Source organism: Procambarus clarkii, chromosome 41, assembly GCF_040958095.1.
Source record: "Procambarus clarkii isolate CNS0578487 chromosome 41, FALCON_Pclarkii_2.0, whole genome shotgun sequence".
NCBI lineage: Eukaryota > Metazoa > Arthropoda > Malacostraca > Decapoda > Cambaridae > Procambarus > Procambarus clarkii.
Window position 1 is genome coordinate 26196967 of NC_091190.1, and position 13917 is coordinate 26210883.

Here is a 13917-nt window from a genome sequence, read left to right on the forward strand (position 1 = left end):
TCCAAGATGACCTGACAGAGCACAGGGGAAGAGGCCTGCCCCATCAGCCCCGAGTCTCCCGAAGGAGGGGAAGCCACCCAACGCCATCGCAGATCGTCGGAGACGACCCCAAAAAAACACAAATTGTGACAGCAGGCATGAGCGAACAGAGCAAGCCTCTCCCATCGCCCCATCAATGGAACAAACCGTGAAAGGGCCAGTGCACCTTACAAGAACTCGAGCTCCGCACAGAAGGAACACCCCGCCCACCAGACGAAGGCGGTTCCGAAGGAGGCGCCGGCCCCGAAACTGGCACCAGTGGCCTACCCCGACAAGTGGAACCACGAGCCCTGGCACAACCCCTCCGGGGCACCGGGGAACCAACAAATCAAACATGGGATGACAATTAGCCGAAGCTGCTTCCAGATACTGCGCCACAGCAGAATCCGCAAACAGCAAGGGGTAGAAGGGTGAAGACAACCAAAGAACCAGGGCCCAGGCAGATTCCAGGGAGGAAGTAATCACCACCTGCCAACACGCGAGCCGGGAGGCATAAAACAGCGACACTGCATCCTGCAAGATCGGCGCAAACAGCTTCAACAAGGCAGACGACGAGCGAGCCACCGACCCCAAGGCACCGGACCCAGGAACGGCCCCACATCCTCCCCAAGCCAGTCCAAAGACAGCTCAAGAAGGGAAAAGATGCGCAAAGCCAAAGCCAAGAGGCCACGAGCACGCAAGTCCTCAGTAACCTGCGCAGTCGAAAGGGAAGGGACCTGCACATGGAGCTGTATAATGCCTACATCCCAAGGAAGGGCAGGGGCAAGCAAGCTCTCATTGAGGTGCTCAAACTCGCCCCCCAGGAAAACCTGGACCCCCGTCAATGCCTCACACTACTCAAGCATGCAGGAACGACAGAAGGAATGTCACGCCTCCAAACCAAAAATGGGACAGTCTGCCAGCCAGGACGACTCCAGAACCTCATACCGGATCCAGTAGGGAAACGAAGACCCAAACCTGAACAAAGAGAGATCCATGATAGAGTCGTACATCCGGGTTACGCAGGAGGTATGCTGCAAAGGCCGCATGCACCACACTAGGCTGGATGCGGGAAGCCGAAAACCTCCGGAAAGACGGGACCGAAGCACCTGAAGGGACTCAGAACCGAACCTGGGGAGTGACAGATACCAAATCCAATTCATATGCAGAGGGGGAAAGGAAAACTCTCATTGTAACAGTAAGCCTCGCTCAGAAGGCTGAAAAACCCAGACAGGGTCCAACGGGACCCAAGTTCCCCAAGTCAGCCCTGGGATCCCTTGCATCTGGACCCAGGGCTGAGTCATCTCCCAAAGCTCCGGCCTCAAAAGAAAAGGCTGGTGCAACCATAAAAGCCAGATAGAAGGGGGCCTACTGGTTAGACCCAGAGGCTTCGAAAAGGAGGGCAGACTTGAATGCCTCCGTCGTCACTCCAGAAGGGGCATCCCCTGAGACTGCCCGAGTCTCAAGATCATCTAAACCCTGCCCCGTCTTGGAAACTCTCAGACATTTCAGAACAGGAAGCAGGGGGGTGGGGGCAGACCCAACCACAGGAGGGAAAGGACGAGGGGGGGGGGGGTGGATGAAACCAAGACCGAAGCAACCATCACCCCCAAGTCCGGGTCCTCATAAGCAAAACGGGACAGCCTCCGGGCATCCGCCGTAGCATCTAACCTAGCGCGTTGCAACAACCTAAACCTAACATGCAACGCTTGCTCTGCCTATACCCAAAGAAAGTCATCACTAAACTGGGTAAACTGAGTCAGCAGCAACCCATAAAACTTGCAGGACTCCGGGTCAAAGGTGTCACCAACCCAACAGGCAGCGTGACGGAGGCAAAAACAATGAGAGTCACCCGAGACAAGGGGACAGAGCAACTCTCGAACTCACACAAAGCGAGGGGGGGTGGGACTCAGGGCTCACATCCATCAGACCCGTGTGCCCCCTTGGGGATTTCCTGAGTCCTTAGATGGAACTGATGCTCAGGGAAGCCCAGGCAAAGTACTGCTAACCGGCGCCCAAGTCTACCAAACGACTCGCTAAGAGCTGAACCCCGGGACGTGTACACTCACAGGGATCTAGCAAGGGGTACCACCTGAAGAGAAATTAGTACCCAGGAACCTTACTCAGGGGGCAACCAAGGCAGGCCCTCCCACCAGGCAGGAAAACAAAAGAAAAAGAAAACCCCGCAAGAGGACAGCGTACCCAGGCGGAACAGAGCCGGCTGCTATGAATGGTGAAAACAAGCTGCACAGTACCTTGCACCCCGTACCAGTGCAAACTGCCCCCTTACCCTAAGGTAAACAAGGGAGACAAAACACCCAAGCACCCAAAGGGCGGCCGAAAACCAAGCAGTAAACAGCCTAGCAGAGGCAGAACCCAAGAAACTTGTGGAAGGTGGCCCCAAGCTCCAAGGGCAGTACTTACTGGGTACCTAGGGAAGGGAGCCCTAGGCGCATGCAGCCCATGTACTGAAGAATTTCTCCTGGCTCGCGCACCACCTAGAAGACAGTCACCACACACAAGGCACAGAACCACTGGAGCCAGAGCACACGACCGCTGCCTATAGCATCAGCCTCGGAACTGGGGTGTGGATGGCCGGCACGGGGGTCTGGGGCTCCCCCTTCCCCCTTCCGGGAAGGGGGGAGCTGCGCAGATAGTGGTGCGGCGACATGTGACGTCATGCTTGTTTGCTCGTTTCTGTTTGGGGAGTTCTATCCATGTGTTCGGCTTTTTGTAGCAATTTTCAGCTAAATAGGGGTTTGTTTTAGGATGCTTTCCTTTCTGGGTGCCTATCCCGGTCGATGGCAGACATAGAATGCTTCCAACCACATGGGGGGTTTCTATAGGCCATTGCTCCTCGTGCCTCTGTGAGGGGGGCCAGGTTCTGGCTCGTGGTCCCCAGTAGGCCCACAGAACTTCATACACATGACTGATGCCAAAGTCTGACATTAGCATATCAGCTTGGATAGCTCCGAGGAGCCGACGGGGCTTCCCCCAGAAATGGTGTTTATTTCATTCAATTATATATTTTTCAACAAATTAAAAAATGTTAATACACATATATATCTATTAATATATATATTTTTTTTTTTACAGTGTATGGTATAACAGAGACTGGTGAGATGCCACAACTACAAACACAACAAATGCCTAGCCAGCAGTCCCAATCACAATCACAGCTATCGCAACCACAGTCGTTATCACAGTCAGACCCTCAGCAGCAACTCTCTGGTCAAATTTCTGTACTCTCTTCTCCGTCCAATATACCTGATCCAGTAACTTCCACTGTAAAGCACCACCGACCGGAAGATCTCAACATCAAGCCATTCCTTCACTCTGACTTACCCATTCCAACACCATCTCGTGAGGCATCTCTCACACAGAAATTAGAGATGGCATTGGGATCTGTATCCCCTCTTTTACGGGAGATAATGGTGGACTTTGCTCCCTTTCTCTCCAAGACCCTTGTGGGTTCCCATGGGCAGGAACTTCTCATGGAAGGTAAAGGTGAGGCTGTGGGGTTCTTTTTTCTTGTTTTTCGTGGTGTGGATATTCTACCTCTCCTTGACGTACTGTGGTGAAGTCATCCCCAATCAACCTTTTGAAAGAGTAATTTTTACTAAAATCTTTTTGAACTTTTAGAGTAGAGCACTTGAGATGCACTGAATGCATGTTAACATTTTTGCATTGCTTAACAGGATTTACATTTGAAGCATGCCTTTGGATTTATAAACAATGAAAAAGTGGACTTCAGCCAGGGTCTATGCAACCTTCATCATCCCTGGTGCACCAGGGATCATTTTCAAATATTCTCACCAGTCCATAGATGGGGGATGAAGACACTGGAGAAATATCACACCAACCCTGAATGACTTCGGAAAGTACATGCATGTACACACACATTCACAACATGGAAAAGGTTCAAAGGTTTGCCACCAGACTCGTACCTGAACTGAGGGGTATGAGCTACGAGGAGAGACTACGGGAATTAAACCTCACGTCACTGGGAGACAGAAGAGTTAGAGGGGACATGATCATCACATGCAAGATTCTCAGAGGAATTGATAGGGTAGATAAAGATAGACTTTTTAACACAAGGGGCACACGCACTAGGGGACACAGGTGGAAATTGAGTGCCCAAATGAGCCATAGAGACGTTAGAAAGAATTTTTTCAGTGTCAGAGTAGTAGACAAATGGAATGCATTAGGAAGTGATGTGGTGGAGGCTGACTCCATACACAGCTTCAAGTGTAGATATGATAGAGCCCAGTAGGCTCAGGAACCTGTACATTAGTTGACTGACCGTTGAGAGGCGGGACCAAAGAGCCAGAGCTCAACCCCCGCAAGCACAATTAGGTAAGTACAATTAGGTAAGTTCAACCTTCCAACAGTACAGCACAGTACAGTCCAGTAGCACTTGAATTTTAATTAAACCATTGGTTTTGTGTAGCTGCTCCTGCTACCTTCTGTACTGGATCAGTTGTTAGTTGACTCTGTGGTCACTACCTTCACCCAACACCAAATGACAGCCCTGGCTGTGTTAACAGAGGGCAACCAGGTATCCAGCCTTATTTTAATTCTATAACTTCAGAAAAGGCACAAGACAGGTCAGGACAAATAAGAGAGCACAGGAGGCCACCAAGTGACTTGCTCAGAACAGAGCTTTTCACCTTTTTTCCATGCCTTATTTCTGAAGTTAAACCACTTGATTGCTTCCTTTGGTAATAAAATGTCATGACCAGAAAAGAGAACAAGATAAGAAAATAAAAATAAAATTTATGGGAAATTTACCCATGCTGTAGGAAGGCAGATGAAGGTGCTGAAGAGAAAGAGAGAAACCACATCACGGAGCACCAGACATCCAGGACCTTAACACTACTAAAGTATTTGTCAACATGAGGAGAGACAGTCCAGTGCCACATACTGATGATAACGAGTCAGGTAATATGGGACAAACTTACAGAAGTTCTTCATTACCTTACAGGCTTTCAATATCAGCATGGGTCATAGCAAAGAACACCTTGAAGGTGGCAAACAAGCAATATAACACCTCGACTAAAACCCCATTATTCATGTGTACACAAACATTTAGGCTTGGGACCAGATTTCAGCATACCAGCAAGAGTAAGGGGGTCAATTTAAGATGTTAAAGTTGTAGCTGAATGCAGTACCAAACCAGCACAGTAAAGTCTCTTCATACCGGTTCGGTGAAAGCTCAACAGATGCAAAGACAGTGAAAATATACACTTCAAGACATAGAATATTCACCTAAATTCCTAAAGCATGGGTCCACTACACACGAGATATAATATGTCACCCAGAATCAACTGTCACTTGTAAATGAATCTCATACAAATTGTGGATTCCTGGCTGCCCTCTATTTACACTGCCAGAACTATTGAAGGTGGGTAGAAGTAGTGGTCAGGCAGTGAACTAGCAGTAGCAGTGAACAAAGCAGATGTGTCTGAAATATAAGTATTACATGGAGGTTATTTGTGTGTTGGTGAATATTTTTGTTCCCATGTGGGGACAGTTTTGAAAAGATCCAAGCTGCTTTGGGGATAGAGAAGGTTTCTCTGACCCTGTTTGGAGTCCACTGAGTACTGAGCCTAATTGACTGACCTAGTGGTATAAGCTCAGAAATAAAATAGAAATGAAATTGAATTAAATCTGAAGAGTGGTCATTCTGAAAGTGTTAGGTTCTTCACTGTGATCATAAATTACACCCTAAAATCCATATCCTACAATAAAGGGTGATCATCAGTCTGAATTTTCCATTGTCTGTGATACAAGCAGCAATCTTTCAGATGTATTGCAGCTAATTTAACTTTCTCTTTCCATTTCATAAATTTCGGGAAAATTTAAACAAATGTGTAATAAAGTTGGAATCGTATCTCGTCTCTAAAATTAATAATTCTCATCTAATGCACCCTCAGCCTTGAGGGATGTAATGTCATGCATGGGAGACTGAGAGGCTATGAGGTCTGTGGTACATGATTAGGTAGTAAAGATGGGTTGAACAATTATGATGCTCTAACATCTTGGCTTCTGAAGAAAGGCTTAATTAACTCCTAAGTTTAATTAAGGTTTAAATTAGTAGCTTTTGAAGGAAACCTTAATTCAGCTCCATACCAACTTTTGAAGGAAGACTAAATTCATTCTCATAAAATATATTAATTTTTAATAAAACCTTGTTATCACAGATTTTGCCTTGTTCAGTATAATTAATTTTTCTGGAGGGAGTGTTTGTGTTTGTCAATAACCCAGCAATGCTCAAGTGTAATAATATCAAATTTGGTACACCTTTGCATCTGTTTTGTGGCAGCTTTGGTAATTTTAGTACATTTTCTCCTATTGTGTAGGATTTTTAATGCCTAATCCATATTGTTTTAGATATGGTACACATTGCATTGGGAAGCTACAAAATATTGTGATGCGTGGGGGCTTTGTAGCTTATTAAATCTCTTTTTCAGGAATATACCTTTTATTAATGATTGCCATTTTGTTATACATTCTTCCTGGCAACTTTTACATATTGTGAAGTGCACAAAGAAATCATATTAATGTAATGTTTCAATGAAAAATCAGTAGGAGTCATGAAGAGGATTCGAACCTATGCTCTGGGTACTCCCAAGCAAATGACTGAGACCACTACACTATGCTCTGGGAGCACCCAGAGCATAGGTTCAAATCCTCCTCATGATTCCATCTGATTTTCTCATTGATACATCATATTAATGTCATTTCTATGTGCATTTGAAGAGAAAAGTTGGAGGTAGAACTCCTAGACTACAACGACTAGAGTGCCGAGGGGCAGTGCATGAAACCTTGGATAAGTTTCAGTTGGAAGCCTTGGGACCCCTTGAGGATTCAGTTGAATCCCAGGTTGCAGTGCTTTTACCCATGTCATGGTGTAGTGATTGATGTAAGGCATTTGCTTGGGAGTACCCAGAGCATAGGTTCCAATTCTCTTCACGGCTCCTACTAATTTTTCATGTTGAGGAGTCATATTGTGTTAAGAGATGAATGCCTACCTCAAACATCATTATCCAGGCATTTCAATATCTAATTACACTTAATACTTGCGTTAAGAAATAAAATGATTGACATATTGGTAGGCCTTAGATTTATTGATGCATAAAATAATTGCATTCAATTTACAGATGTATTGAAAGCATAATATAATGTAACAAAAGTCTAAGGATTGATATTTATTTCTTTAGTGGCTCCCTCAGTAGCTCCCCAGGGTTTAAGGCACTGGTATCGTAGGACCACTCCTTTATATCAGGCTCTTGTGGTTTACTAAGAACCAAGCCCAGAACCTGCCACCATCAAAGAGGTGAGGGATGCATGTGGATATGAAAAACTGACCACAACTGAGGAATAATTGTTCAGAAAGTCAAAGATTAAACAACAGAAACTGTTACTCTACAATAAAAGAATGAAATTAAGAAAACATGCAAACAATAGTTGGCAATGGGTCAGCAATCCTTACTTCAACTTCCCTGGCAGCCACTTCAGAAAGGGAAAACACTAAGAGCCCTGCAGTATGAACACATACAGGCATATCCTACATAGTTGTATGCAGCAAAACCCATCTCTGATTTGGGTGGGGGGAAACCATTTCATCCCAGTCAACATATGAAGAAGATAAACAAACTTCCCTAGAGCATTGAAACTAGCTGTCTTGCCTAAATGAAGAATTTTGGAGAAAAAAAAAAAGTCGGGTGCAAAAGAATTTTCAGATAACAAACCCCTTCTTACAGATGATGAAGGAAGATGAACTAAGTCAAGGTATCAATGAACCAACACGCGAGGCAGGGACAAGCATATCGTACATACAACGACACGGCTAACTACTCAGTCTCCACCAAAAGTGCTTGCTTCGGCAACCAAGCCATATGGCACTACCTGGAAGTGAAGCGGCTCAAAAAGAACCAACCCTTAGAGAAAGTTAACCTCAGAGGAAGTTAGCACTAGTGGTGAAAAAGGAATGCTAGCCAGTACTTCTAAAGAGATCTCTCAAATAAAAGCAGGAGCAAAATAGAGGGCAATAGACTCACAAGATGATTGGCATAACACAATCATGAACTGCTATAACAGACAAAGCAAGGCCCAAGCAGGAGAGTCGGTGTCCCATGGATACCAAAATACTCCTAGCTAAAAAGCAGAAACAATGATCTCACTTGTGAAAGGATCATATCAGGTACATAAGTGATGAGGGTGGGTAACTGGGGGCCCTTATTAACCTGGGCTGTTACATGGTGGCAGCTGGGATGGAGTTTGAGCAAGGATTGTTTACCCAATATTAACTCATTTGCTCATCATTCTTAATATTACTTGTTTATGAAGCAGTGATTTGATTAATTTCATCTTTTACCGTCTAGGTGATTCTTGTCAGTTGTGGGTATGTTTTTGATCCCCACATGGTTCACTCACCTCTTTGGTGGCGTCTGATATTTGTTCCAGGTTGCCAATAGGCTGCACATATCACAGGAGCCTGATATCAAGTGTTGGTCTTGTGATATCTCCGGGAGGGCTGCACAGAGAGTGGAGTTTCATTACATTTAACATTCTATTTTTTTCTAGTAAAAAATAAGTGAAATTTGTTTTATATATTTTGCACACTGCAGTGCTTTCTTTGGGCATTGTATATTTTTGGTATTTTTGACCATAAGCACAGGCTCTTTGTGTATGCAGATGCACCTTTAATACATTATGCATGTTCCTATTTAATCTACACTGGATTAATTTGTTTGGCTTTGACATTTGTAAGTTAAATATTATACTTCTGTACCAAGCTCTTGCATACATTTGGCTTGACCAATGCTTTACTGTTAATTGATTAATATATGCACTTTATACTGTTGAAATAGTCAAATAATTGTATACCTTTATAACTACTGTACTTTAATTCATGTTTGTTGTTAACTCTGACATTGTAGGAATGCACTGCAATTATTATTTTTTCCATAATAACCTATTTAATAAGATACCCAATGCACACATCTGAAAAGAAAGGCAGTGACAATATTTTGGTCTATCCTGGACCATTATCAAGTTGTGTGTAGAAATGACTTCACCTTTCTTTATAATGATCCAGGAGAGACCAAACGTCGTCACTGCCTTTCTTGTCAGGAGTGGGGGTGGGGTGTCTTATTGTCAATCATGTTACTGTGATTTTCTGTCTGTAACCTATTTAATCATTCTGTTTACTCCTCAGGTCTAATGACATTCAAGCACAGTCAGAGTGTGGTTGAGCTTGTTATGCTGCTGTGCTCACAGGAGTGGCAGAACTCTCTCCAGAAGCATGCAGGACTTGCCTTTATAGAGCTAATTAATGAGGGGAGGTATGCTCATAAGTTGTCAAGCATTACTTTTTAATTATCACTTATTGCATTAAGTTAGAGATATGCATATACCAAGAGTTTGATCAATACCAATAGCTGTAATGACTTATTAACTGATACTGATACTCCAGGTTTTTAAAATAACCAATATTATGTACTGATATATTGGTACACCTTTACAGTAAATGTTGGTTCATGTAGCAAAGGTCTCAGACATTTCTTCATCCTAAATAAGTCAATTTGTGTTTGCAGTTATTGTGAATAATGAATACTATATCTGTACTGTCCTATACTGTGGTTACCTCTATAGCTTTGTTTTCTTGTTTAGGGCTTCTGTTCCTCTGACTGGTGCTATTGCATCTTTGTTTAATTGGAATGTAACAAACTGGCTGTTGTAGGTATGATCCAGAAGGTTCTAGAAACCATGTGTAGGGACCTGACCCAACAAGGTCACATTCCCTGGGGGGATTGGCGGTGAAAATAATTCCCGCCTTTGTTCAGTTTCGTATAATGAATTATTTTACAGAATTCACTTATTTAGAGAAATTAGTCTTCATTCAAATTGTATAATATTCCTGGTTATAGTATCAAGAGTACCCTGATTGCTAGAAGAATGAGTTAAGTCACCATCAGTGACGTCACGAGCCGTGACTAGATCTCGGCGCGGAACAATTTGAGTGACCTCAGCGGTCACAGGTCATCAGAGTTTCCATGTCCACTTTTTCTCAAAGGTCAAATAGCCATTTTGTAATTGGGAATAGCTCTTCCCTAAGATGCTTGTGTAATTAACTTCAGTTAAAATAATTCTACCAATCGGGATCATTCAGTGCAACAGAGGAAAGTAAAAAAAAACAGAAAGGGGGGATATGATAGGAACATATAAGTAGAGTAGAAATAGGTGAAATATTTACACTGATTACTAACAGAACAAGGAGACATGGGTGGATACTGGAAAATAAATAAATTAATATATATATATATATATATATATATATATATATATATATATATATATATATATATATATATATATATATATATATATATATATAATATAATTTATATATATATGTGTGTGTGTGTGTGTGTGTGTGTGTGTGTGTGTGTGTGTGTGTGTGTGTGTGTGTGTGTGTGTGTGAGAGACAGAGAGAGAGAGACAGAGACAGAGAGAGAGAGAGACAGAGAGAGAGAGAGAGAGGCAGAGACAGAGAGAGAGAGAGAGGCAGAGACAGAGAGAGAGAGAGAGAGAGAGAGAGAGAGAGAGCGAGCGAGCGAGCAGAAGACGGGACACCACGAGCGTAGCTCTCATCCTGTAACTACACTTAGGTAATTACACATACATACATACATACATACATACATATACATACAATAAATTAACAGGCCTACATTATAATTGTTATTCTTCCCATGTAATTATTTCCCTGCATATTGCTACTGTAATATAATTGATGTAATACTATTTTGTATACTTTTTCTTCAACTTCAGACTTCTATCACATGCCATGAAGGACCACATTGTGCGAGTGGCAAATGAAGCTGAATTTATCCTCAACCGTATGAGAGCCGACGATGTGCTTAAACACGCTGAATTTGAGGTAAGAATATCAAATATGATGACAAATTTTCACTCGATACCATACTAAATATTTTTAATATCGTGAAATAGTTTTGTTGATTTTGTATGCCCTCTCCGTAATACAGTGGTACCTTGGTCTACGAGTGGCCTAGAGTATGAATTTTTTCAGTGTACAAAGTCAATTTTATTGTAAAATTTTACTCGGTGTACGAAGTTGCCTTGGAGTATGAAGTGCTTGTTCAGTATCCACTTGATTTAATTAATGACATATATTGGGCTATACCCAAGTTGTTAAATTCTGGGCCACACTATTATCTGTAGGGCATAAAATGTTACTATCTTTTTAGTCGTGTTTGGGAGGGCAACAAGATGGATGGTGGGGTGACTGGATGGATGGTGAGGGAAGGGACAGGATGGATGGATGGTGGGAAGACTGAACGGATCGTGGGGGGGGGACCAGATGGATGGCAGGCGGATGAGAGTGGTGAGAGGATGGGAAAGAAAATCTTTCAGAAACACCACCTTTATAGAATCATGTAAGGAAAGAATATGTGGAGGGCGAATGGGTGGGCAGCAAATCAGGTGGTAGAGTGACTGGATGGATGAGTAGCAGGGTGGGCAGCAAAGTGAGTGGATGGTCAGGCAGGTGTCAGTGTGTGCAAGCGGGTAGTAGTGAGATGGTTGGCAAATTAGGCATAGTGGGAACGCAGGCAGCAGAACGGGAGGGTGGCAGATGGTAGACTAAGGAGGTGGGTGGCAGGGCGGGCACAGAGCGGGTGGGTAGTAGGGCAGTTAGGAGACAGTGGGTGGGCAGGTGAGTAGCAGAACGGGCGGCATAGTGGGTGGGTAGCAGTGGGCAGGCAGCCAGTGGCATGAGATGAGTTCCTGCAGTGGGCGAGCTTCCGACTAGGACTAACATGAGCTGATCACTCCCAGTCCCTCCCCAAGAGCCCCCTTCCCCATACCTGGCCCTCCCCGCTTCCCCCATCCTCCACACTGGACCCCCCCCCCCCCTCCAGCTGTATCCTCCCAGCCATGTCTGGATGGTATTAATACGGTAGGCTTCCTTGCTACCAGCTGGTGGCTTGGGAGGCAGACTGCATGAGTACCTGACATTACTCTTACTGTTTACTGACTGACTGATTGCAACTGTGAATGCCTGATTGACTGTAAATGCCTGACTGACCATAGATGCCTAACCGGTTGCTACCACAACTGTGAATGCTTGACTGCAGTTGGTTATGACTGCCTGTGACTGGTCTTGTCTGTGAATGCTTGGCTGACTTATTGTGACTGTAAATGACTGGTTCTGACTAGCTGCTACATAACAGAGGCAGTGAAATGTGTGAAAGGAAATCAGGAACCAGTGATGCATACATGAAAGCGTTTAAAGCGAGCAGGGGCTGGTCTGATGTCATAATCGGTGCACGTTTTCTGTCAAACTGCCAGCGTTTAGATCATAACCCCAATTTATTTCTTTGTCTCATTGAATTTCAAACTGGTTTCCTACATTTAACACTGATTTTTTCCACATTTTCTAAGCACTGAATGTACTTGAGATGATTTATTTTACTTCATTGAACTGATGTTTATATTATATTGATGTTTAAGAGGGAAACCATCCTCACACTGCAACAATCAAAGCGTTATATGAGAAAGAGTGCTGGGAAGACGGGACACCACAAGCATAGCTCTCATCCTGTAACTACACTTAAGTAATTACAATGCAATGCACATGTGTAGAACTAGCCACTGTGCTGGTGGGAATTTCAAATGTCTTTTTCTTACAAACCAACACAGTTGAGTTATCAACACTATCTCGATCTTCCAAAAAGGACCCCTTCTTTACATCCTACATGCCAACCTGTCAGAGATCACTTCTTTCTTACCTATCAGCTTGTAGAAGCCGATAGGTATAGGCTTCATCCTTGCTGGTTAGTTAGTCAGAGAACACTTCACCTTTGCCAGTTAGCCAGTTGGAGAACACTTCCTCTTTATCAATTAGTCTGTCAGAGAATGTAAAGTAAAACCTAAAGTTTGGCTTACAGTGCAGAACATTTTGGGCTGGTTCTAGAATATATTAGCTACTGTATGTCTCCTTTGTAGTTTAATTGATTATTGCATAACATCTTATAGTTCATAGTTTTAAGAAAAATGCACCATTAAAAAACATTTTAATAATCATTCTCAATTTCATTTGTCAGTCTTTATGTGCCACAACGGTGTTGGAACGTCGTGAGGAAGAGAAGATGTGTGACCACTTGATCACAGCTGCCCGCAGAAGAGACAATGTCGTAGCTGCGCGGATCCTAGACAAAATTACCAATATCCTCTCTAACAAACATGGAGCTTGGGGCATTGCCATTCATGCTCTTAACAAAATGTAAGTAGGTTTACTTTTAAGTTCTTGCTTTCTCTATACTATAATTACCTAAGTGATATTACAAGTGTAAGTGTAATTGTACCCGGGCTTGTTTTCCCATTTTTATTCAGTACTTATCCCTCAGCGGTGATTGCCTCGGGCGATGGGATGGTGGCATACCTTTATACACCAGCATACCTTTTTCTTTACCTCGAAGGGTGGAAAATTTTCAAAATGGCATTTCTTTACATTCAACGCTGGTGTTCTGGGGAAGCCCCCTTCGTCTTCCCGGAGCTATCCAGGCTGATATGGATATATTAGACTTTGGCATCATTCAATGTGCATGGAGCTCTAGGCCTACCGGGAGCCACGAGCCAGAACCTGGCCCCCTCAGAGAGGCAAGGGGAGCAATGGCCTATAGAAACACGGGGGGTCAGGCATCCAGAAAGGTAAGCGTCCCGAAAACAAATCCCCTATTCTGGTAAAAATTGTGACGAAAAGCCAAACAAGTGGATAGAACTCCCACCAGTCATAGTGGCTGGCTCTGTTCCGCCTGGGTACGCTGTCCTCTTGCGGGGTTTTCTTTTTCTTTTTGTTTGCCTGCCTGG

At 43.7% G+C, this 13917-nt stretch overlaps 1 protein-coding gene across 1 annotated transcript in view; it reads left to right on the forward strand.

Moving 5' to 3' along the window:
• Window positions 1-13917, forward strand: part of rg (A kinase anchor protein rugose) — a 246574-nt gene that overhangs the window by 196870 nt on the left and 35787 nt on the right. Inside the window, exons 26-29 of the mRNA XM_069339474.1 lie at window positions 3115-3525; window positions 9242-9368; window positions 10858-10966; window positions 13152-13330. Of these exons, the coding sequence (XP_069195575.1) occupies window positions 3115-3525; window positions 9242-9368; window positions 10858-10966; window positions 13152-13330 (826 nt within the window). The remainder of the gene's footprint in view (window positions 1-3114; window positions 3526-9241; window positions 9369-10857; window positions 10967-13151; window positions 13331-13917) is intronic.